Source organism: Sarcophilus harrisii, chromosome 1, assembly GCF_902635505.1.
Source record: "Sarcophilus harrisii chromosome 1, mSarHar1.11, whole genome shotgun sequence".
Classification (NCBI taxonomy): domain Eukaryota; kingdom Metazoa; phylum Chordata; class Mammalia; order Dasyuromorphia; family Dasyuridae; genus Sarcophilus; species Sarcophilus harrisii.
Window position 1 is genome coordinate 622,278,619 of NC_045426.1, and position 24,381 is coordinate 622,302,999.

At 37.1% G+C, this 24,381-nt stretch overlaps 1 protein-coding gene across 1 annotated transcript in view; it reads right to left on the reverse strand.

The window, feature by feature from the left end:
* Nucleotides 1-20,695, reverse strand: part of KCNQ3 (potassium voltage-gated channel subfamily Q member 3) — a 433,417-nt gene extending 412,722 nt beyond the window's left edge. Inside the window, exon 1 of the mRNA XM_003760398.3 lies at nt 19,789-20,695. Within this exon, the coding sequence (XP_003760446.3) occupies nt 19,789-20,189 (401 nt within the window). The 5' untranslated portion in view covers nt 20,190-20,695. The remainder of the gene's footprint in view (nt 1-19,788) is intronic.
* Nucleotides 20,696-24,381: the final 3,686 nt, after the last annotated feature.

Sequence of the window (24,381 nt, forward strand, 5' to 3'; positions counted from 1 at the left end):
CTTCCCTATCTGTGCCTTTGTTCAAGCACTCTTCCATAACTGGAATAGACTTTCTCAAGACCAGTTCTATTCATGAAAGTCCTTCTCTTCCCTTAAGAAAAGCTGACACCTGACACCTCCCTCAATACTTCCCTATGATTCCCTACTATCTGCTCTCAGAAGTTGAAAGTCATCTGTACCTCCTCAAATCACTTACAGCATTTTTCTAGTCTAATACCTTGCATGAGTGTTTTCCTTTTGTTAGAGAAATGTTAGTGCATCTCTTTGATAACACCTTTCAATTAGATTGTAACCTAACTTAGAGCAATAATGTCTGTATGTTTTCCCGGGTTTTAGTATTCTTAATATCAAATATGGTATCTCCCACTTAACAAATGTTTAATGAATTCCACTGACTTAAACTGAATAATAGAAGACTTTTTTTTTTTTGCCTACTGTGTAACTTCAGAAAAATATCTTTTAGTCATGGATAGGCTGTAATCTGTATCACAGAAAGTGAGTGAAACATTGGAAATAGTGTGGGATTTTAAAACATCAGGTCTATTGCTGTTTTTATAACCTTGAGTAAGTGATAGTGTTTCTGGATCTCAATTTACTTATTTATAAAATGATATCCTTTAGGTGTCCATCCATCCCTAAACCTGTGATCCTAAAATTAGTGGGGGAAATGATCATAGAAATGAAATCACAAGATTTGTTGAACTATAAAAATAAAGAGACATGGTTGAACACCTACTGGTAGAACTGCAAACTGAGGAGGGTATGGTGAAGGATGAATATAGTTAGTCATTAACTTATGATAGTTTTTACAAACAAGAGCAGAAAATGTTTCTCAACCTAGAGCTCTTATTAGATTGTATCCTACGTAATAATATTTTCCAGACAATCATAGCAGACCTTTTACAATGATAAATTATTGTTACAAATATTAAACTCCAGCTATTTTTCTCTAGTGAAGATAACAGATCAGATTTCTTAAAGTCTAAAATGTTGAGTAATGTGGCGTAGTTAGAATGCATTGGATTAGGAACAAGGGAGGGAGAAGACAAGTTGCAGCCTGATTTAAGAAAAAGTCTGAATTTGATACGATAAACATTCATCAATAACCAGCTGTTTGTAAGGCCCTAAGTTGAGCACCTCAGGGGATGTACATATAAATAAGACATGATCCAGATCTCTGTAGTTAGGAAGGTTATAATCTAGTACAAAAGATAAGACATAGACATCGGTAACTGGAAAACAAAGCATTATAGGCTTGGAAAAGGCCAAAACGTTCTAGTTCATGAAGAAAATTATACTCTACCAACAGTAAGAATTACTTTATTATTGGTCAGTCATTTCAGTCATGTCCAACTTCTTCTTGTTTGTTTTTTCTCCTCTTATAGAACATAAACTCTTTGAGATCAGTGACTGTTTCATTTTCCCCCCAGTGCCTTATCAAAGTGCTAAACATGTAGAACAGTTTAATTAATGCTTAATTTGTTGTCTGACTAAGAAAATGGCAGTTTACTTCTTATATTTTCAACATACTTTTTTTGCATATGTAAATTTCTTCCTATAAAAATTTCACATAGGAAAGTAGACATTTGGATCTCTAGCTATTAATGCTTTTTAGGTCTACCTTTTCTGTTGGAAATAGCATCCATGATTTTTTCCATTTACTCAGCATTTTCCCCTCTCTCATTTTACTTTTTCCTCTCTTCTTGTCTATCCTGAAAATCAATTCTTCAGTGTTTTCAAAATGTATTACTTCTAGCACTAACCTTGACTGTGTCTCCTTGGCCTTTTCTCAGGGTCTTCCCCATCTTTGTATTCTATTTCCTCCTAGAACAAAGTGACATTTCTAATTTCTTCTGTTAGTCCTTGGTGATAATGGTAAGAGCTATGTTAGGGTCTGCTCTGCAAATGAGAGATAATTAACAAATGTTTGTTGAAACAAATAGAAGTCAAGGGCACTACCAAGACTTTTAAGGCTTTGGTATATCCCACCAGAGAATTTAATCATTTAAACCATAGAACCAGAGAATTTTAGATTTGGAATAGCATCAGCCATTTGGTTTTCTGTGTGGGGCATATGTAAATGATAGACAAAAAGATAGAGAGATGATAGATGGAGAGAGATAATAGATAATAGATAAAATAGATAAGCATATAGACAGAGAGCTACATAAGCAGGTAGTAGGCAGGCAGGTAGATAGATAGAATTCTCCATATCCCTACACATAGATAATATGTACCAGGGGTCCTCAAACTACTGCCCATGGGCCAGATGCAGCAGCTGAGGACATTTATCCCCCTCACCCAGGGTTATGAAGTTTCTTTATTTAAAGGCTCACAAAACAAAGTTTTTGTTTTTACTATAGTCTGGCCCTCCAACAGTCTGAGGGACAGTGAACTGGCCCCCTATTTAAAAAGTTTCAGGACCCTTGATGTAAACAGTCATTACAGAAAATAGAGGCTAAGAGTGTAAAACTTTTTAATCTAGGAAATATTTAAAATGGTATAGACAATCATCTGTTTATAATGACTTGGGAATTTTATATTCTCAAAGCAGAGAGACAGTGTTTTTTAGTTCAATTCATTTTCCATCAGCAGCTCTGCTTGATTTGGACTCCAAAGAATATGATGTCCTTCAAATAGGTACCCCTTGTCACATCCCCTTTCCAGCTTTCATTTGTGTTTTCTTACCACATAAGATTGAAAGTTCCTTGAAAGCAAATACTATTTTTCTTTTTTCTTATTGTACTCTCAGTACTTAGCAACTAATAAAATTTTATTGAATTATCAAGTTGAATTAAATCATCACTTTAAGCATTCCAAAATCAGAGAAAAATAGAATCAGAGTTGGAAGACATTTCAAATATAATTAAGTCTAACACCTGTTTGAGCAGGAATATCCTCAACAGATTCCCAAGCAGTCATCTGGATACTCTTTAAAAACCTACCAGAATGGAGAATTTGCTACATTCTGAATAAATCCTTTGCACAATTGGATAGATCTAAATGATAGGGAGTTTTTGTATAGGTTGAGTCAACGTGCTTTTCTGTAATATGTATCCTTTGGTTCTATTTCTATTCCTTGAGCTTACTGGTCTATGTAATCCCTCTTCTCTATGGCAATCCTGAATATTTTAAGAGAGGGACAATGTATGTCCCTTGACATCTTCTCTTCTTCAGGCTAAACACCCTCTTCCACATCCTCATTCTTTCAACTGATCATATAACATGGCCTCCAGTTCTTTCAACATTTTGTTATCCCTAATCTAGATACATACCAACCTCTTAATGCCCTTCTTAAATGTTTCACTCCAAACAAAAATAAATCAGATGTGATAGTCTGAGCAGGAAAAAATGAACATGGGGATTAGCATTTCCTATGTTCTAAATATTATGCTTTTCATTTTAAAGAACTTTACAGACCTTGAAATTCTATACAAATGTCTATGTATTAACACAAGTGGCATTTATGGAATATTTTCGAGGTATACAAAACACTTAAAATATTTAATTTTTATTTGATTTTCATAATAGCTCTGTCATCCCTATAATCTCCATATTACAGAAGAAAGAACAGAGACTCAGAAAAGTCAGATGATTTGCCTATAGTTACACAGCTAATAAGCACAGAAAGTGGAATTTAAACACTGGCTTTTCCTGACACCAAGATCAACATGTATGTCATGCTATGACATTCTGCCTGGTAGTGACAAAGGAACTTCAAAAGGGAAGGAAGGATGTCAGTGAGTGATCATGGAAAGATTTCCTAGAGAAAATAAACTAATGCTTAGTCTTGTAGAATAAGGATGTATTATAATAAGGATAATCTAGAAACAAAATGGTCAATTTATCTTCTCCTAGGATGACTGCAATTAAAACTGTCTGTGTGTCTCGTCTCTGTGTTTCTTTTTCTCTCCTTCTTTTCCTTTTCCTCCTCCCTCCCTCCCTCCCTCCTTTTCTTTTCTTTTCTTTTCTTTTCTTTTCTTTTCTTTTCTTTTCTCTCTCTCTCCTTTTCTCTCTCTCTCTCTCCCATAATTCACTGAACTTTTCACTGGGTTCCTATCATATTTATGGAACTATGCAAAGTATCTCATTAGCTTAGATGAGGTATTTTGCTTCATTAATCCAGATTAATTATTATTAAATAGGTGATACAGTAGATAGATTACTACACTTACAGTCAGGAAGACATGAATTCAAATTTTCCTTTAGACACTTACTATTTGTGTCTCCCTGGGCAAATAACCTCTTTCTACCTCACTTTCCCTATATGCAAAAATGAGGATAATAACAATATGGTGAGGATAAAATGAGGGTATTTTATAAAGCACTTTGAAATTCTTAACATGCTATATAAGTGCTAGCTATTACTATTGACAACAATGATAATAACAGTTCACTCATATAACACTTTTCAGATATATTCATTTGATCATCAAAACGGATGTGAATTGGGCAAATGTTCTTAGGCCTATTTTACAAATAAGGAAAATCAGTCTCAGAGATGTTGTTAGCACTATGTCTGGCACATAGTAGAAGCATGGGGACAACTAATTATAGAATCACGGAATTTCAGCTTGACTCCTGCATTTTATATATGAAGAAACTGAGGTTGTGAAAAGTGACTTGTCCATGGTCACAGAGATCTTTAGTGGCAAAGCTGGGAATAAAATGGGTGATTCATTAGAAAGGTGCCATGGTTAAAAAAGAGGTAGATAGTTTGTTAAGGAATCAGAAAACATTAATGATCTGTGGCTCTCATTGCTAGAATTGGTTAGTTAAATTTTGGGCAGGAAAACAAATTTGAGTGGGTACCTTTAAAAAAAAGTGTGAAACATATCCAACTTTATTTTTAAAGTTTAGAAAACTAAGGTTGAGCCAACTTAAAGCATTCATGAAGTTAAAAAGCTAACTTGAAGGAAAACTCAAGACTAGGAATTAGGAGTTTCATCACTCAAACCATGAGATTTAGGGGTAGAAGGCCATATTCTCCAACTGAAGCTCAAAAAAATAATAGCTTTTCAAAATCACATGGGTAATAAGTAGAGTAGCTTGAATAGAAATTTAAGTCTTCTAATTCAAAATCTAGCCTTTTCCCCACTGCACCACATTGCTTCCTCTTTTTATGATATCACACTGACTCAAAGTGATTTCCTAAAAGGTCAATGGCACAGGTTAGAAGCAAAGCCAAGAATACCAAGCTTCATGTGGCTACCTGATTCCCAGGCATTGGTTTTTAGTAACTAACCACAATTGCTGTCTTCAGCCTAAAATAAGTAACCTCTAATTGCTTGCTTTTGACTAAATTGGTTCTCCTCTGTGTTAGAAGTGAGAGATCAGTCTGAAAGCTGATGTAGCAGATGGGGAAATCCAGTGCCTTATAAACATGTCTACCAGCTCAGAGGAAAAAGAAAACAAAGGGTGATATTACCTGGACCTTCTCTTTCCTGCTCCCTCCCCACTAAGAGCTAGAGAAGTGTGAAAATTCAGGTCTAGTAGCTGCTTAGAAATTTAGCACTCCCTCCCTAAAAAAAGAAATCCAGTGTCATTACACTAGCAAAAGAAACTTATCAACAAAAGTTCAAGTCAGTCACCAGAACAGATGGGCCCCCATATTTTGTTGAAACCTTTGTATATCTCAGGATGACATTCCTTATTCCGTAAAGTGCTTAGAAGATAGAACGTGTATACCTGAGGAAAGAAAAGCAAGAACTGATTTGAATTTTTTTGATGTATTCAGTTATATGAATTGGAAAGCAAACTTTTATTTTTTTTAAAAGGTGCTTTTTATTTTATTTTTCTTTATTCAAAAGTAGTTTTTAAAAAATGTTTTTGGGTCATCAAACATCTTTAAAGGAATCTAAATGTCTCTCAATTTTGCATTCTCTTTTGGTTCAGAGGCAATAATCCAAAAATCTATACCCATTGGTCATGATATGAAACACAGATTTGGCAGTTCTCCAATCATTTTAACCGAAGTAGCCAGGAGGTATGGACCATCCTTGTCACAGAATGATTTTAGGAGCTGGTTTCATCCAACACTGATGAGGTTATTGACAAAGTTACTCTTTGGAAGGATGTGAATAGTAAAAGGCAGAAGCAGGTCAGTGTGACTTAGGGAGCCATTCTCAACACCAGGAAGATCTATTTGTTCAAGTCATTTCTCTGACACTAGCTCTGGGGCTTGTTTTGCTGTTGTTTCAGTTGTATTCAGTTCTTTGTGACAAAGCTATGGCTACAGCTCATTTTACAGATAAGAGTTAAGTGGCTTACCTAGCATCACACAGCAAGTAAGTATCTGAGGCCAGATTTGAACTTAGGAAGATAAATCTTCCTGACTCTAGGCCCAGGACTCTTAATTACTGTACCACCTAGATGCCCCAGCTCTGGGACTACCATCCAGTCATTTAGTTTCTCAGTGATCCCAGGAGATACTTAGACAGCTGCTAAACTATTGCAGAAGTAACTTGCAAAGGAAAGTTTCCACACTAGAAACTGAGACTTTCTACATTGAGCTCTATACAAAAAGTAAGTAAAATTTTAAAAACAGAGCCAATGGAGATATATTCAACAAAGTATTTCTCTCTCCTTCTCCTAACTTTAAGAAAAAGGAGAGTGTAAGAGTTCTATAGTGTGAAATAAATTTCCAATAGATCAAGATGAAATAAATAAAAGTACATGAAAAAATGTAAGATAGTCTAGGAGAAAGAACATTAGAATGAAAATCAGAAGACTAGGGTCCTGATCTTAGTTTTGCTAGTGATGTATTTAGGCACATCATTGTACCTTATCAAGGACTGTACTAAGATCCTGTCCAATTCTGCTATTCTTCAAGGATATATTCTAATTATCCATGTTTATATTTTAATGTCTGTTTCAGGTCTAAAATTCTATGTTTGAAGTTTCTTTAAATTCTCATATTCCATGTTCAATGCTCTATAATTCTGTTGGACTAGATAATTTCCTAAAGCCATCTTCTAATGTCCCAACTCTGAAATCCCATAATTCTGTTGGAGAGGCAAGTCTCCTTCCCCCCAATGGAGTATAATCTTCAAGTTCAATCATTCCTTGAACTAGATAAAAACACTTAACATTGGTTGCATCTCAGGATTCTGACTTAGTGTGTTAATCACTCCCAAGCCCCATACCAGAGGCCTTTGAAGCCCAAATGAGAACAAAGTAGTCACCAAAAAGAATGATCATAAAAGATGCTATAATATTGCTTCTAGTCAACAGCAACCAGAACACCTTTTTTAATCTTGTTTTGAAAATGCTGTTTCTCACATTATAAATTAGTAACATACTGCATTCCTTATACTAAACCTACTCCTGTTTTAGCATCTGCAAAGTTTTTCATTCTTACTTAACACAATTCTTGTCTTTTGTTTGAAGTAGAATAACAATAGCTCATCATGTATATCCCCAAGAACTTTCATCATAATAGCGCTATGAAATTAATATTATAAGTGTCATTATTTCCATTATACATAAAAGGAAATTGAGGCTCTATGAGGTAAGGTGATTTGCCCAAACAGGTATAGGTGTTGTGGCTAAGCCTCAAACTCAAGTTTTTCTTCAAGATTTTTCCTTCACTGTGATGTAATTTTTATCTCAATTAACACCACTCTTCCTAAAAACTAACAGATAAGAACAAAAGAATTACAATTTCCTTGAACCCACTAATTCAATTCAACCAACATTGCATAGTTAATTGAAAGTCAAAGGAACCTCAGAAACCAATATCTTACAGAGATTTCCTCTACAATATTCCCAATGAGTGGTTATACAACCTTTATTTGTAAATATCCAATGAGGGAAAGCCCCCTATGATCTTAGATGATATCTTTCAACTTCTAGAAAACTCTGTGGCAAAATTTTTATTTCCATCAATTCTGTGCCATTTCTACCCATTACTCTGGGACTAAGAACAAGTCATTTTCCATTTCACATAATAAAGGTGCTATTAGGACCCCTAATCACCCCATCCTAACAAAGTCTTTTGCTCTCTGGCTAAAAATCCTGAATAGCTTCAAATGATCCTTAAATTTCTGCATCTTTTATATCCAGTCTTCTACACTAAATGTTGGAAATATTTAGATGAAAAGTGATCCTTTCTCTTAAGAAAGTTATAATCCAGTGGGGGGAAGGAGGGTTGCAACATCTATACAAGAGCACTAACTCTTCCCTAAGCCTTCTTTAAGAGAAGACATTTGGTCTTTCTGGCTCACTCTCTACTTTGCATCTACAGCTCTGCTTGGTTTGAATTCCTGGGAATAAAATGACCCGATATCAGCAATCCTCTAGTTCCCTTCTACCACTGCTACCATCTTTCCAACTTTTTTCGTGTGTATTGTTTTTCCCTATTTGATTGTAATCTCCTTGAGGGTAGGGATGGTATTTTTTTCCTCTTATTTGTGTCTTAGGCACTCAGCACATTGCTAGCACATTGCTGTTGTTTAGACATGTCTGACTCTTCATGACTCTATATGGGATTGTCCTGGCAAAGGTACAGGAATAATTCACCACTTCCTTCTTAAATAGATTAAGGCAAACAGGGTTAAATGACACAGTCACAGTCACAGAACTAGTGATCATCTGAGACTATATCTAAACTCAGGTCTTCCTGATTTCAGGTTTAGAACTCAATCCACTCAGTCACCTGCCTCATACTAAGTACCTAACACAAAATATTGAATTAAAAGGAGAGCACTAAAAACTAAAGATATTAGGGAAGACTTTCTATAGGAAGTCACATCCAAATATGATCTCAAAAGAAAAGAAGAAAATAGCCTGGAAAAGTGAATAGAGGAAAAGGCAGACAAGAAAAAAATCTGGGATTAATTTATAATCCATTTTGTTTGAGACATAGAGTGCTCAAGGGGTAGAATAATATTTTAATATTGCCAAATAGTGGATAAGCCAATCCTATCTGAATATCTCTAGTGTTATGCTGTCAATTAGTCACTTCCTCAACTGAGTTTTGTGGAAAAGAATGACAAAATGGTGAACAATGAAATGCACCAAACCAAAAGAACACTGTATACATAAATAAGCAATATTGTTTCAAGAACAAGTTTGAGCAACTAAGTGATTTTGACTACTATAAAGATACAAATTAAAACTAAAGAACATCTCAGTACAGTGATTCAAGGCAATCTCACTAAAGTTTGGATAGAAAATGCCATCTACATACAGAAAAAGAATTATGGAGAATGAAGGTAAATTAACACATGACATGTTCATTTCTTTTTTTTTTCCATTTTTTCCCTCCCATGGTTTTTCCCTCTTGTTCTGATTTTTCTTTCCCATGTGATTCACAAAGTAATGTGTACTAAATAAAGTAAGAAAGAAAATAAAGAACATCTGAAGAAAGACACTATCTACACTGAAAAAAAACTGATAAAAGTTTGTATAGAATAATCTTATATGTATATGCATGTATTTGTGTCTAATGATAACCATATCTAGGGTGAAAAGGGGAGAAGAAGAAAAAAAATTACATGATATCTTTATTTTATAATCAAAAGGACTAACAAGTTGTACCTTATAGATTTGCAGTTTCGTGTTCAATCATTGGGGGGGGGGAATTTGGAGGGCATTTTTGGATTTTTTAAGTTTTCAACATTTACTTTTGTAGGGTTTTGATTTCCATTTTTTCTCCCTTTTCCCCTTTCTACTTCCTTCCCAAAGTAGGAAGGAAACTGTTATTTTTTTATTATATTATAGAAATGTTGTTTTATTCCATAAATTAAAAATAAAATAAAATTGAACAGTGAGTATGGATTAAGTATTTACTATATATCAGACATTGTGCTATGCAATGGGGATACAAAGATAGGGAAAACCATTCCCATGGCATCCAGGAATTTGTATTCTATTGGGGGAGACAAACTGTATACAAGCAACAATATAAGTGATACAGATAGAGTATTTAGAAGGTAATCTTAAAAAGGAAGGAAGAAATATCTAGAAGAATTAGAAGTAGCTTCCCAGAAAGGTTGTGTTTATGAGGAAATCAGGGATTCTAATAGGTGGAAATGAGGAGAGAAAGAAGTACAGACAAGGGAAGTTAGCTAGTACAAAAGTATGGAAATAGAGGGAGGGTCAATTATGTGGAAAAGCAAAAAGGTTAGTATTGTCAGAGAGCAGAATGTGTAAAGGGCAATGTTATGTGAGAAGAATGGAAAGAATGATAAGTCAGGTTGTAAAGAATTGTAAATGCCCCAAACAGGACTTTAAATTTGATCCTGATGTTAAAAAGGAGCTATTAGACTTTACTGAATGGGGGATGAGGAGCAAGTTGACATGGTCAGACCAATTCTTTAGAAAATCATTTTGACAATTGTGCGGAAGATGAATTGTAGTAGGAAGAGAATTGAAGCAGAAAACGCAATTTGAAGATTATTGCAGTGGTCCGAGTGAAAGATAGGGTAGTGGCTATGGGAGTGGAAACAATGTGTCATTAGTAGATGTTTGAAGCTAGAAAAATGCAAATTAAAGCAACTCAAAGGTACCCTCTCACACCTATCAGATTGGCTAAGGTGACAGGAAAATATAATGATGAATGTTGAAGGGGATATGGAGAAAACAGAAACACTAATATATTTAAAATAATTGTACACATGTAATCTATATCAGACTCCTTTGCTGTCTTGGGGAAAAGGGGATTTAAGGGAGGGAGAAAAAAATGGAACTCAAAATCTTACAAAAATGAATGTTGCACATAGTACTTTTACTCTTATTGTTGTTTGCTTGCATTTTGTTTTCTTTCTCATTTATTTTCCCTTTTTGATCTAATTTTTCTTGTGCAGCATATTTGTGGAAATATATTTAGAAGAATTGCACATGCTTAACAAAAAATATTTAAAAGAATGAATAAAAATATCCAAAAAATGAATGTTGAAGCAAGATGATTCAGGATAGTTCCAATGGTCTTGTAACAGAGAGCTATTTGCACCCAGAGATCATATTCTGGGGATTAATTGTAGATGACAACATAATATTTTCACTCTTTTTGTTGTTGTTTGCTTGGATTTTGTTTTGTTTCTCTTTTTTTGACCTGACTTTTTTTGTGCAATATGATAATTGTGGAAATACGAATGGAAGAATTGCACATATTTAACATTTACTAAATTACTTGCTGTCTGGGAGAGGAGGTGGGGGAAAGAAGGAAGAAAAAAAATTTGGAATACAAGGTTTTGCCAGGGTAAATGTTGAAAACTATACACATACATTTTTAAAATAAAAAGCTTTAAAATGAATATTGAAAACTATCTTCACATGTAATAGGAAAAATAATCTATCATTGAATTTTTAAAAATGAGATGTTGTGAAGGTAAAAATGACAAAAGCTGACTGTGTGGGGTGTAAGAGTAGGACAATACTACAATAAACTTCTAGATACCTTACACAGTTGTTGTAAAGAAAGTTCTGTGTAGACCTTAAATATTAGTTGTTATTCTCTTATGTTTACTTGAGCTCTTTTCATAAAAACATACACAGGGATGCCATTGGCTATGTAAAATCCATTCTCCTCTTTAGTCAGAGGAGAGAGGACTCCAGAAGTCCTTTAGGATATCTGTGATCTGGAATGCTTGACTTCAATATACAGAAAATATCTAGACAGAAAAGGCTTGGAAATTATTGACTTTAATAAGAATGAAATCATCATCATAATAGCTAACATTAATATGGTGATTTAAGTTTTACAAAGCACTGGACAAACATTCTCATTTGATCCTCACAACAACCTTGGGAGGAAGGTGCTATTACTATCCCCATTTTATAGATGAGGAAACTGAGGCAGGGAGAGTTTAAGTGACTTGCCCAGGATCAAACATCTAATGTCTGAGGCCATATATGAACTCAAGACTTCTCGAGTACAAGTCCAGTGCTCTATTCACTTTGTCATCTAACTGCCCTAAGATGATTCAAATATTAGTTACTGTTCCCAAAAGGTAAGATTTAAATGTCAACTCACTTTTGTCCCCATCTTTGGAGATTTGTGTTCTGCCAACCTTTGCTAATTTCTTCTTTTTGACTACTAGTAACAGTAGTGGCTCCCCTGTACATGATGATTTACAGTTAACAGAACACTACCATCAAGTAAACACACAAATTACAAAGCAAAGAATTCTTATTCCTATTGAGCACAAACAGAAATGTAAGTGCAGAATGGTGCTTGTTTTTGTATTTTCAGAGCTTAGTACAGGGTCTGTCACATAGTAGTAGGCACATAATTAATGTTTGTTAATTGAATGACCAATTACTGTGGTGCCTATGATAATAGTGCTGATACTTGAATTCAACTTTCCTAGGCATGATAGCACTACTCTGAAAATTATAGCACTGAGAGGCAATGTAGAATAGTAGATATAATGTTGAACTCAGTATCAAGAAGGCATGATTTTTAAGAAAGCTAAGAGGGGTACTAGATAGAGCACTGGCCCTGGAATCAAAAAGGATCTGGGTTCAAATCTAGTCTCAGACTCTTACTAACTATAAGATTCTGGAGAGGTCACTTAACCTGCCACCCCCCTTACCTTCAAAAGGAAAAAATAGATTTAAATCTTCCATCTCATATTTACAAACTGTGTGAAAATGAATGTCTCATGATTTCTCTTAGTCTATTTCCTTGTAAAATGCAAATGATAAAACCTATACTGTCTTCCTTACTAAGTAGTTTTAAGGACTGAGAGACATATATAAAGTATTACATATATCAACAATCATTGTGATCCTTATTATTAATTGAAATTTTCAAATATCTAGGATATTTTGAAATGCCATTTTTTCCTCACTATACTTTTTAAAGTTATTTTATTTTCAATTCATGGAACAAGTGTTTCCATAGCTAAGTAAAATAAAAAAGATGATTGCACGTGAAATTACAACTTTACCATATTCAACTTGCTATTTCTTCCAAATATACAACAAAGTTATCATGTAAATTTCTTTTTCCCCCTTTTCTCTCCTCCCCTCTTTTAAAGAAAGACAAACAATAAGAAATCAGGAAATTAAAAAAGAGAAATAAAGAATTATTTCCTGGTTATATTTTGGAACACCCAGTCCAGTATCTTTTATTACTTCCATCTCTTCATAACATAATAGAAAAACTGCTATATTTGAAGACAAAGGACCTGAGTTCTAAGTAGGTAAGTAACCTCTTGTATGGTTATATAGTAACTGGAGACAAGATGTTTACCATCTCTAACTCTGATGATGATTCTGATCCATGAAATGTGAGGTTGCAATAGATAACCTGGAAGTCCCCATCCAATTTGAAATCTATAAATGTATCTAGAGTCTGCATAAGAAACAGAGCTCCCAGGAGGATTTCTGGGAAGATGGCAGAACAAGTTGGCAAATTTCAAGCTCTCCATATTTCCCCCACAAATAGAACAAATTTGTGCCTCAGGGTGAACATAGACTGGTGAAAAATCAAGAAGACTTGGGGTAGAATAGAGGTACTCCCAGTACAGCTGTGAAAGATCCAAAGAAAGACCCAGGTCAGGGATTAACTCCTCTGGACTAGCTTCTTAGAAACACCAATTGAGGGTCCCCTAAGGCTAGCTGGGTGTAATTGGAGCCTCAGCAGGAAGCACAGAAACTTTCACCTCCTGGATTGTTTGTGGAATCTGGTTCTGAATCAGGGAAGATTAAGGGAACCTCTGCTGATTAGGAACATGCAGCAGAGATACAGCTGAGGGAGAAAGAGCCGAAACACTGGGACTACACAGCCAGAACACTGGGAATGCAGAGCCAGAGGAGGCAGGGACACTGTTGATTGCTACTATTTGCTAGAGACAGAGCTCTTGGATTAGGGTTCCAGGTCAGAAGGGAGAATTGAAGTGAAACTAGGAGCATTATTCCCCACTCCACAATTAGAGGTGCTTACAGGAAGCATTTTTTTTATTAAAAAAAAAACAAGCAAAAAAGAAAACAACTCTATTATTGAAACAAACTATAGGACCAGGGAAGACAGGGATTCATCTTCAGAGGAGGACATATTACTCAAAAGAGTAATGTGAACTGGCTTCCTGCCCAAAAGAACTCCGAAAATAATTTTAAAATCAAATGAGAGATGCTGAGGAAAAAAAAATTTTAAAAGGCCATCCAAGAAAAACAAGAAAATAATGGGGGGAAAAAGTTAACCGACTAGAAAAGGAGATAGTCTCAAAGACAAAAATAACTTTTTGAAAGTTACAAATCAGCAAGGGGAAGCCAGTGAATCTATGAGAGACCAAGAAATAATGAAACATCATAAAGAATGAAAAAATAGAACAGAATGTGAAACATAAGAAAAATGACAGATCTGGAGAACAGATTAAGAAGAAACAATGTAAAGATAATTGGATTGCCTGAAAGTTGTGACCAAAAAAAGAACCTTGAGACAATAATGCAAGAAATAATTTTAAAAAATTGTCTTGGAGTGATAGAACATGGAGGAAAAGTAGTAATAAAAAAAATCCATAAATTACTACCTCAATGATATCCTTTATAGAAAACACATGGGAACATTATTGCCACATTTCTAAATCCCCAGATCAAAGAGAAAGTTTTACAAGAAGTAAGAAAAAAAATTCAAATATATTGGAGCTACAATTAGAATTGTACAGGACTTATCAGCTGCCACAATAAAAGATGGAAAGTCCTGGAATCATACCTACCAACTCAAAAGATCTAGGCCTTCGACCAAAAATATTATCCAGCAAAATTATCTATAATATTGAATGAGAAAAAATGGAGAATCAACAAACTTGCAAATTTTCAAGACTTTCTATCAACCAAATTCAAACTTAATAGAAAATTTAACATATAACAGCAAATATAAAAGATCAATTTCAAGAAACTCAACATGGACAAATTGGTGTTTTTATTTAACATGGGAAACAAACATCATATGTTTAAGACTGACATCAACAATAGGGAAGCTCTAAAGAAAGATTGAGACGATGTTAAAGTAAAAATAGTAATTGTATTATACAAATGAAGTACAGAGGAAAAATAGATACAGGGATTAGAGAAGAGCTCATTATTCTGAAAATGCACTCACATTGGGAATGGGTTAAATAGGCAACACTCTCTCTATAAATATACCATGAAGGGTACAGCACCCTCCAAAATCTATAAAGAAGTAAAGGAGGGGATAAAGTGATAGAGAAACAAAGGATGAGGCAAGAAGACAAAGGATGGGGGGAGGTTAAGTAATAGCCCAGCAAGTTAGGAGCAGAATTAAAGCAAAGAGTCAGCAGGGATAGGAAAAATATGTGTGTCTTTGTGTCTGTGTCTATGTATGTATATGTCTACATATGTATGTATATATAAATATATCCTTTCTTAACTATAGCCTGCTTGGGAGTAGGGTGTTTGAAAGGGAAGAAAAAAAAAAGAATAAAATAAAAAAGGTAAGCAGCACAGAAAAAAAGAACAATTTATAAGGAAATAAAAGAAAAGATGGACACTCATCAATATAATTTCTTCTACTAATATACATACTTTCTTGATCTGGTAATTTGTTATTATATATTTTGAATTTTTCTTGATGTTCTTCTGGGCACAAGACAATATTTTCTTTTGTTTCATTTTGTTTTGTATTCCTTTTCTGTCTTTCTTTTTTTCTTGTTTTTTTTTAATAGGATAAATTTAAAAAGAAAAAAAAAGAGCTCCCAGATTCTAGCACAGAGTAAATTAAGGTTTAAAAATTATCTACTGAAATGTGACCTTGAAATGTATAATATAACTTATTTTCCCCACTTTACAAGAAAGAAAATGAAGCTCAGAGTGATTGTCTCAATCAATCAAGAATTTATTAAGCACATACTATGCCAAACTTTATGATCCATGGTGGGAACACAAAAACAAGCTGTTCTTATCCTAAGAGAGCTTACACTCTAATCAACTGATACAAATAAACATGAAATGATCTGTAGGAGTTGGGATATGGATGGCACAGGCAGTTCTGGAGGAAAAGGACTCACATAGAGATAGCATATGTGCCTAATTTTTGAAAGAAAATAAGAATTTTAAAAATTGGAAGTAAGCAAGAAGTGCCTTTCAGATATGCCTTTACAAAGACATAAACTTGCCCAATGTAGTAACTAAATGGTAAAATTAAAAATCAAACCTATTTCAGCTTTCCGATAATCATTTGTCAATCCATTGCTAGAGCATCAAAGATTAAAATGAAAACCTTCAAGTAGAGTTTCTATTTTGTTCTTTAACTGTACTTACCAAGACAAAACCACTGACTTTTTAGATAAATTTTCCACAAAAGTTGAATTTTAAAAAAAGTTCTGCATATTTCACTTAATTAGAAAAATTCAAACATGATGAATTCTGAGTACAGATTAAAACATATTTTTTATTTTATTTTTATTGGGTTTGTGTGTGTTTCTTTTGCAACATGGCTAATATGGAAAGATGTTTTGAATGGCTTCATATGTATAAAATATATCATATTACTTTCTCAAGGGGCAAGAGAAAGGCAAGAGGGAAGTAAAGAATTTAAAACTCAGATTTAAAAATGATTTTTGTAAAATTTTACAGGCAACTGGGAAACATTTAACAAGATACACAATACATTAAAAAAAAAAAAAAGAAAATAAAAATGCAGTTAGTTCACCTGGCTCTCTCTTCTCTCTCATTGTCCAGATTCTACAGTTATTTTTCCCCAAGCTACAGCCACCTTTATGATCACTCTTTGCTTTATCATTACATCTCTGGGAGTTAGGGAAGAAAACTAATTATTATGATTACTACTCAAATTTTCTCCTATGGGAAGGATCTATTCGGAGAATTTAGGCACAGAGGTCCAGGATTCGAATCTGGGTTCACTGATTTTTTCCCAATTTTGTATTCTTTCTTCTGGGGTTCAAAACTAATTCACACTAGTCTTAAAAATGGTGACTTATGTTCAAGAAATTCTTGTCATCTTTCATTCTAGCTTTCTATTTGGAAGAATTACTCTAAAAGAAGTCTTTTTCTATGAGCAAGTATCCCATAAATCCACCTCCTTTCCCCTCCTCAGGTGGGCTGTGCTTTCTCAGAATAAAGAGGAGATGGAAAGAAAAGAATCCAGAGAACCTAAAGTGTCCATCATTCATACCATGATGTTTCTGACCCAGTACTCTACCTGTAGAGCCCAAGATAGTACTCACTGGATACCTTCTCTGTATATGAAAATGTTTTGTTTCTTAAACCTGTAGCCCAGTAATTTTTTTCCCCTTTCACATTTCTAAACTATTCTCTATGCCCAAAATGCACCCCCAGACACACACTTTTTATCTGTTGGATTTATCTTTTTTTTTTTTTTCTTGAGGCAATTGGGGTTAAGTGACTTGCCCAGGTTCACACAGCTAGTGTCAGGCCAAGTTTGAACTCAGGTTCTCCTGACTTCAGGGCTGGTGCTCTATCCACTGCACCATCTAGCTGCCCATCTCTTATTCTTTAAAGTCCAACTCAATGCTAGAACTTTAAGTCTATTCAATTCTATATGCAAAAGAAAGTAATAGAATGCAAGGGAAAATAATAGATATTAAGAATAGACAAGGAGGAAACAGCCTCATGGAATTCAAATTCTACTGGGGGGAGGGGACAATTATGCACAAACAAATCAGGGGGAGAGAGGTAGAGAATATATTTCATGACCTCACCACCAGTAAAAACTTCCTCCCAAAAAACTATGTTTTCCACATCTTAAATTCATTTATTATATAATATTAAGCATTAAAGCTATCTGTGTTAATTTCTTATTTCTTTACTGGATTTTAAGTTCCTTGAGGGCAGAACTGAATCTTAGCTAAATATATGTATCTTTCATAGGACCACAATACTTTGGCACAGTTCCTGTTTAATAAAGTTTTATTGGCTTCATTGAATAAACAATTCTTTTCATTTATTTATTTTTATTGAGAAGATAGGAGTGGAGGAAAAGGGGACTTGTTAACAACTATGCATTATAGCACTTACAAAAAAATTATAGCACATTTCTCTCACAGTACTAAAAGCTAAATATACATGTAAACATATTTATGAATCATCATTTTCTTAGTTATTTAGCCCTCCTCCTTCTTCCCTCTCCTACTCCATTCCATACTCAAGAATATCCTATTTTTTTTTTCTTTTCTTAATATTCCACCTCCGAGTTGAAATCGATGCCTTTCCTAAAGCGAATTTTTGTGTCTGGAACACTCAACCTCCTGGCTTTGCTGGTCTCCCAGACTCCCTCAAACCTTAGTTTCTTCGAGAGGCCTTTCCCGATCCAACTCCCCTATTCCCCCCACTTTCTCTCTGAGATTTTCTTGTATGTACACTCTATCAATTTTGTATCTACGATTTTTGGCATGTTATCTTCAGTAGTCTGTGAGCTCCTTGAGGGCAAGAGACTTTTTGTCATTCTTTTTATTTCCAGTACGTATCACACACAGAAGCGCTTAATAGATGCTTATTGAATGATTGACCGGATACTTCCTGCCTCTAATACCAGTTCAGTTTTCCTCCTCCCTGCTCCTGAAACTATTTCCAGGGAACCTGCAATCCAGCTGATGCTGCCACTGTTGCTCATGCGCTACTGTACTGTACAGACGACCCCATCTTCTGGTTGTATCTGGAAAAGCATTTCTCCCGAGCAAGAAGCTTTTCTTGCCCAACCCCAAGGCTCACTCGGTCTCTCAGACTGCAGTGTCCGTTTTCACAGAAAAGAGTTTGGTTGGGGTGGGGTGAGGGAGGGAGTTGCGCATGCAATTGAAAAGAACAAGACCAGACTCTTGAGATACCCCAGGACCTCATCACTGGGGACTGACTTCAGCAAATGTTACACTAGCCATGGGTGATTTACCTGTGACCTGACTCAGAGGGAGTACGGGTGGGCGTGGGAATGACTGTATGACCTGACAGAGTTCCTTTCATTCCTAGTCTTCTCTGGGGATAACATCAATAACCCTCCTGGTAAATGTCCAAGGAGGTTGGCTTAGCCAACCTTTCTGACATTATTCTGGGATGCCATCTGTCCATCATAATTTTCCATCCCCACCTCTCCCAAATAAAGTAGGTCCCACCCTCTCCTCGTTTCTTCAATTCTGTTGGAAGCGACCATCTTCCTTCCTATCTTTTATCCCGGGTTACGGCAAGGGAATTATCTTTGGATATGAATAGGATTGAAGGCAAAGTTGATCCCACCGAGCCTCTCCAAACACAGTATTCGGAGTAGGCTACCTCATCCAAGTCAGGGGAAGGAGGATAGATACTGGGAGTCGAGAGAATAAATATGTATCCCCAAACACCTGACACTTTGCTAATTCGATGCCTCAATTATTTATAAGGCGACAGTCGGATCTTTTAAAACTTCAGAAGCAACACATAGATAACGTAAAAATAGACACAAAATCAAACTATCACACACATACATACACACACACACACACACACACACACACACAAAACTACTGTCCTCTACCCAGAAAAGGAGACTTCATTCACGCATACACTCTGGTCAGTTCAGTTTCCAAATTATCTGGGAAGCAACAACTGGGGTTTCTTTCATCTCCAGGACCAATACCCAGCTAAGGCAACTACCGACCTATAGCCATATATCCTTCATTGATCCCGTCCACTCCCAAAAGAGAAAGCCAAAAGAGAGCACCAAACAACACGCTGAGGTCAGTTTTACAAGCAAAGGAGTTAGGACAGCAGTTCTTGGAGCCCCAGAAAGAGAAGCATCCCCAAGAGCGCTCTCATACACGCCCTCTTGGGAGAGAGATCCCAAAACCCGTGGCTCCAGCAGGTACTCACACTAAGGCGTGATACAGCAGCGCCCAGCCCCGCGGTCTCTCCAGGGCGTCGTAGATCAAAGTTTGGATCCTCCGGTACTTGGCATTGTTCCTCTTGACCGGCCGGCTCAGAGGGGTCTTGGCCAGGAGACCAATCCCTTGCGGGGTCCTCTTGCTGCCGTCCTCTTTGCCCGCCCCTTCTAGCAGCAAGGTCCCGTCTTTGTCAGCTCCGGCTCCCAGGGCCAAGGTGCCTTGCTCTACGTCCCCGGCCGTTCCCAACCCAGTTCGCTTGTCCTCCGCATCCCTCCCGCCAGAGTTACCGCCCCCGCTGCCGCCTGGGCTGCTGCCGCCCCCGCCGCCGCTGCTGCCACCGCCGCCGCCAACCGCCCCCGCCGCCGCCGCCTTTCGCGACTTGAGCCCCATCTCCCTCCCCGCTTTCGCCTTCTTCGCCTTCTCCGCTGCTGCTGGTCCTCGGAGGTGAGCTCGGGGTAGTACTAGGCAGCAGCGGCAGCAGCAGCCCGGGGAACTCCAATGCCATGATCCGAGCTCCCCTCCCCAGCCCACCCCCCAAAAAGAAGGAAAAGGTGGTTTGGGGGGTAAGGGAGTCAAGAAAAGAGGAGAGTCACATCCCTATCAGGTCACCAGCATAGTAGAGGGACAGTGGAGGAACAGATAGAGGAAGAAAGGCTGCTGAGTCTAGGTAAGAAGGAAGGAGGATGTCGATGAAGCGCTAAAGCCAAAAGATGCTGAAGAGGAGCGAGCTTGAGAGCCGAGTTCCGCGGCGGCAGCGGTGATGGTGGTGGCGGTCACAGCACCTAGTCCAATAAGGGAAAGAAACCATCGCAGAGTTTATTTACAAGCCTGATGCCAGAGGGGGCCCCCCTCCTCTTTCACCGCCTCCTCCTTCCCTTCCTCCTCCTCCTCCTGCTCTTCCACCACCTCCTCCTTCTCTCTCCCACTTACCCCCCTCCCAATTCCCATTCCCCTCCCCCCCCCCCCCCCCCCCCCCGCTGGTCCTGCCTCCAGACTGACAGAGGAGCGCGCGCCTCCCTTCTCCTCCCCCCAGTCCCGGTAGGGAGTGGCCCATTGTACAGCTCCAGCAAATAGCGAGCCCCCCCACCCTTCTGCTTGGCCCTCCTCCTCCCCGCCCTCACCCCCTTCCCTTCAGCGAGACTAAATCATTCATTCTTCGTTGATTTGCATTGGATGTTCTAGGAGCCACCCCACCCCAGGCTTTTTCGCCACCTCCGTGCAATTTGCACCTGAAATTCTTCATCCTGGGGAGTAAAGGAGGTGATTCACTTGCTGCTGGGCAGAGAGAATGGGCTAGGGGGAGCAGTGTTCTGGGCTTTCCTTTTCCTTGGGTTTAGAAATTGGGGAAAGGGTCCTTAGGGAATTTCGCCTCTTTCCACCCATGTCTTTTCGTTCTTCCTCTCTCTTTCCCCCCCCCCCCGCTTATGATCCCCATCCCTTTGCATCGGAAGTAAAATAAAAGTTCCCGGTTCGCTGAGGGTTAGGACTAGGAGAGAACCCGGGAAGCCTTGGTGACTGTCAGGACAGGTTTCACGCAGTCCGAGTTCCCACCCTGAACCCACCTCGTTCATCTACTGCAACGGCTGCTAGTGGGCTAAGGAATTAAACAGAAAAGGAGCTAGCCAGCTCATCTTTCCTGCACCCCCCGCATCCAGCGCGCACGCACGCACACACACACACACATACACACACAGAGCTATAGCTGGGAGGCTATCAAGGTCTGCCCTGTATTTTCTGGGTCCAGGACCCACAGGGTCCAGAACCCACCACCTCTGTCCTCAAAGGGCAAAGGAGTGGGATATATTCTGATGAGAACATTAGGTACATTTAGGTAAAAGAATCGCTAAAATGCTGGTGGCTTCCCTCTTGTTTTTGCCTCTGCCCTTCAGCCCTTCCAATTTGTTCCCATCGGACAAGTCCTACTCCATCTCTCTCACCCCTTCCTGTGCCTCTCCGTAGCAAACTAAAGTCGTCCGCAACTGCGGCCCGGCCTGATCCTCCCATAGTCCCCACCGCAACCCTTTGGTGCCCTGCCCAGACGTCTCGGTCAGTCCCAGAACAGCAAGAGATTTGCAGGAGAAGGTCCCGGCGGGAACGGCTAGGCGCCCGGTCTCATTAGAACCGGCCCCTGACCGTCCAGCTGGCCTCCAGAGAGAAGAGAAGAACAAGCAGAGATCTTGATTCGGGAGGGAGGAGGTCTGCGGCTGCGCGCTGCATCCCCCTGCAAGCCACGGGGACGGTGTGGAGAAGACCAAAGGTTGGAAATGATGTGGGAGAAATGGGAGAAATGAGAGGAAGTATAAGGAGGAGCAAATATTGAGAAGTGAGAAGAGAATAACAGTTAAAGAAAGAGTCAGACACCCAAGAGTGATACAAAAAGAGAGGGAGAGACAAACCTAGAGGAAGACAAGGAGAGGAGAGATAGAAGGAAGAGGAAGAGAAGGAAGAGGAAGAGAAGGAGGAAAAAGGAGAGAAAGAAGAAGGAGGAGGAGGAAGAGGAGGAGGAGGAGGAAGAGGAGGAGGAAGAGAAGGAAAAAGGAGTAGGAAGAAGTGGAGGAGGACAAAGAGAAGGGATGCTGAATAAAAGAAGAGAAATGATGGGGATATTAGCTTATGATGACCAAAAAGGATGTCCACCAGTACTGACTTTATATATGGAAGCTATGATGGGAGTGCATACAGTACAAAAATCAGGAATGCATTTAAAAAAATTTTTTTAGATTGTTGCCTTAGATGTAAAAGTTTTTGAGCCACTGGAGAGCATCATAAGTTCATAGCATATGAAATGTAAAATCTTTGAGGGCAGAAATATGTTTGCTGTTTTTTGACTTTGTATTTCCAGTGCTTTTCACATATTAAGATGTTTAACAAATTCTCGTTGAAAAGAATCTAGAGCTGGGAGGAGATTGGTGCAGGAGAAATCTCAACTCTTGATAAATGACCTGGGAATTGAATCCTGGCTCTGTTGTTTACTATCGCTGCCACTTTGTTGCCACTTAGAATATCACCTTAACTTTTCAATGCCTTGGTTTGCTCATCTGTAAAATGAATGGGTTGAATTAAATAATATTTAGGGTACCTTCCAACTCTAGGTACTCTACAATTCAGAAACTATCCAATGCAAACTTTTCATTTTACATATGAGAAAACTGAATCCTTAGAGGAATCAATTAACAATCATTTATTAAGTACCAATTTTCTGGGTATTGGCAATACAAAATCAAAACTAAATTAGTCTCATATTCTATGGAGGAGATAAAAGGTTTTATTAAAATTTTGTGTTATTTAATAGGCATTTATTTTTCCCACTTCCTCTCCACTCCCACCAATGAACTGAAGAGAAAAAAAGAAAGAAAAAATTTGTAACATATGCATAATCAAGCAAACAAGCAAAATATATTCCCATACTTGCTTTATTTGGTTATGATAAAAAATGTACCAATTTGTATATTTTGTTCATCATCTCTCAGTATATGAGCAACATTTTTTATTTGTCTTCTGAATTTGTTTGGCCATTGAATTCTTTTGAAATCATATGAATTCATTGTTATTTCAAAATTATATGTTTTTGCAATATTACCCTTAGAGCAAGGCCTCTTTATATGCTTTAAAAAATTGATTCAGCAGCAAGAGATAGAAAGAGAAATTCTATTTAAAATAACTGTAGACAATATAAAATACTCAAAATCCTACTTGCCAAGACAAACCCAGAAACTATATGAACAAAATTACAAAACACTTATTACACAATGTCAGATCTAAACAATTGGAAAAATATCAATTGCTCATAGGTAGGCAGAGCTAATATAGTAAAAATGACAATTCTACCTAAATTAATCTATTTATTCACTGTGATAAAATCAAGCTACCAAAAATTATTTTTAGAGCTAAAAAAAAATAAAATTCATTCAAAAGAATAAAAGGTCAAAAATATGAAGGGAATTAATGAAAAAAATACAAAAAAAAAGATGATCTAGCCTTACCTGACCTAAAATTGTATTGTAAAGTGCCACTCAATAAGATCATTTGGTACTGGACAAGAAATACTGTGGTGGATCAGTGGTATACAGATATGCAAGACACAATAGTAAATAACTATTATAATCTGTTCTTTGATAAACCCCTAAGACTGCAGTTTCTGGAATTAAAAAAAATCATTATTTGACAACAACTATTGGAAAAATTAGAAAATAGCATTGCAGAAAATAAGCATAGCCCAAGAGCTCACAACCTACATGAAGATAGTATTAAAATGGGTTCATAATTTAGACATAAAGGGTAATAAAATGAGCAGATAAGGGAAACAAGGAATAATTTACCCATTAAATCTTTGGAAAGGAGAGGAATTTATGACTAAACAAGAAATAAAAAAACATTATGAAATAGAAAGTGGATAATTTTGGTTATATTAAATTAAAAGGGTTTTGCACAAACAAAACCAATGCAACCAAGATTAGAAGAAAAGCAGAATGCTAGGAAACATTTTTTATAGCCAGTGTTTCTGAAAAAGGTCTCATTTCCCAAATATGTAGACAATTGAATCAAATTTATAAGAATGCAAGTCATTCTCTAATTGATAAGT